General features: G+C 63.0%; 1 protein-coding gene across 1 annotated transcript in view; it reads left to right on the plus strand.

Moving 5' to 3' along the window:
* The window catches only part of SSC4D (scavenger receptor cysteine rich family, 4 domains), a 9,424-nt gene that overhangs the window by 7,898 nt on the left and 268 nt on the right, over window positions 1-1,258 (plus strand). The window contains exon 7 of the mRNA XM_009885200.1: window positions 400-578. Coding sequence (XP_009883502.1) covers window positions 400-578 — 179 coding nt within the window. The remainder of the gene's footprint in view (window positions 1-399; window positions 579-1,258) is intronic.

Here is a 1,258-nt window from a genome sequence, read left to right on the forward strand (position 1 = left end):
AGGGGAGGCGAGTCGGGTGGCCGCTGGCTCCCGCCGGAGGGTCTTTCCTCACCGGCTGGGTGGGAGAGGGGAAATGGATGCGACCCGTCTTGGGGTCCCCGAGTCTCTGCTGGAGCCTGGCTCAGCGGCGTGGAAATCCCATGAGATAATGGGGGTAGGGAGGATTTCAGCCATGCTCAGGCTGGCTGCGGGAAATAGGGTCCCCAAAATGGGATGGGCAGGTGAACGTGAGGCCCCAGACCCTGGGGTTCCTCCTGCCCGTTGGGGGACAGCAGCGGTGGTCGGGTGCGGTGGTGATCGGTGATGGCCGGAGCGTGGGTACCATCTCTGGTCTCTGCTTGTGCACTTTCCTGGAAGCACAGTGGCTGCACATCCCACCCCACACATCCCTGCATCCAGCCTCAGCCAGCCCCACACCGCTGCTGGGGGGGTCTGACCTGGCCCTGGGGGGCACAGGCGTCCCCCGAGTCACTTTTCCCACCCCTTCCCCACTGCACCAGGCGCTGATGACGCTGGAGACTATTTCCAAGAAGCCACTGCTACAACCACCACGCCGGCCCTGGCTCGTCCCAAGGATGGTAGGTATTGAGGTATCACTGGTGGCACATGGTGCCAGCCCTGGGGACGCTCTGCACTGTCACAGGGTGGAAATTGAGGCAGTTTGGGCAGAGGCCAGCAGCTTTGGCAGTGCCTGAAGCACCAACCTGGAGCAGCCCGTGGGAGGGGGAAAAGCTGTGCTGGTGGCACTGTTAAGCCATGGCCTGCCCTGGTGGCCCCAAGGCTGGTCCAGGCAGAGGAGGTGATGGACCTCAGGTGATGGACCATTAGGTGATGGACCTCAGTGGGGAGAGGAGGGGATGGACCATCGGGACTGAGCCAGGAACAGACGTTGTTGTTTGTTCCTTCAATCTGAACATCCACTGCGACACTTTGGAGGTCAGCCCCAGCTCTGATGCTGGCAAGTGGTCACTCCCTCATCCTGCTGCTCGTGCAGAGGCCATGGTGGAGCTGTGGGCAGCAGCAAACATCTGCCCAACCTTGGAGAGACCAGTGCTCTTCTTGCCCTGGGGCCACCTGACCAGGAAAGGCCCCTTTTCTACCAGCCTTGGGGAGCCAGCCCGGTGGGTACCACTGTCCCACGGGGGTGGCAGGCAGGGAGAGGGGGTGGGCACAGGCGAAAGCTGTCCCCGGGGCTGCCTCACCCCAATCCCCTCCGCAGGGTCCCTGCGCCTGGAGAACGGCATTTCTATGGAAAGCC

The sequence above is a fragment of the Charadrius vociferus genome, unplaced genomic scaffold (genome assembly GCF_000708025.1).
Source record: "Charadrius vociferus isolate BGI_N301 unplaced genomic scaffold, ASM70802v2 scaffold54, whole genome shotgun sequence".
Taxonomy (NCBI): Eukaryota; Metazoa; Chordata; class Aves; order Charadriiformes; family Charadriidae; genus Charadrius; species Charadrius vociferus.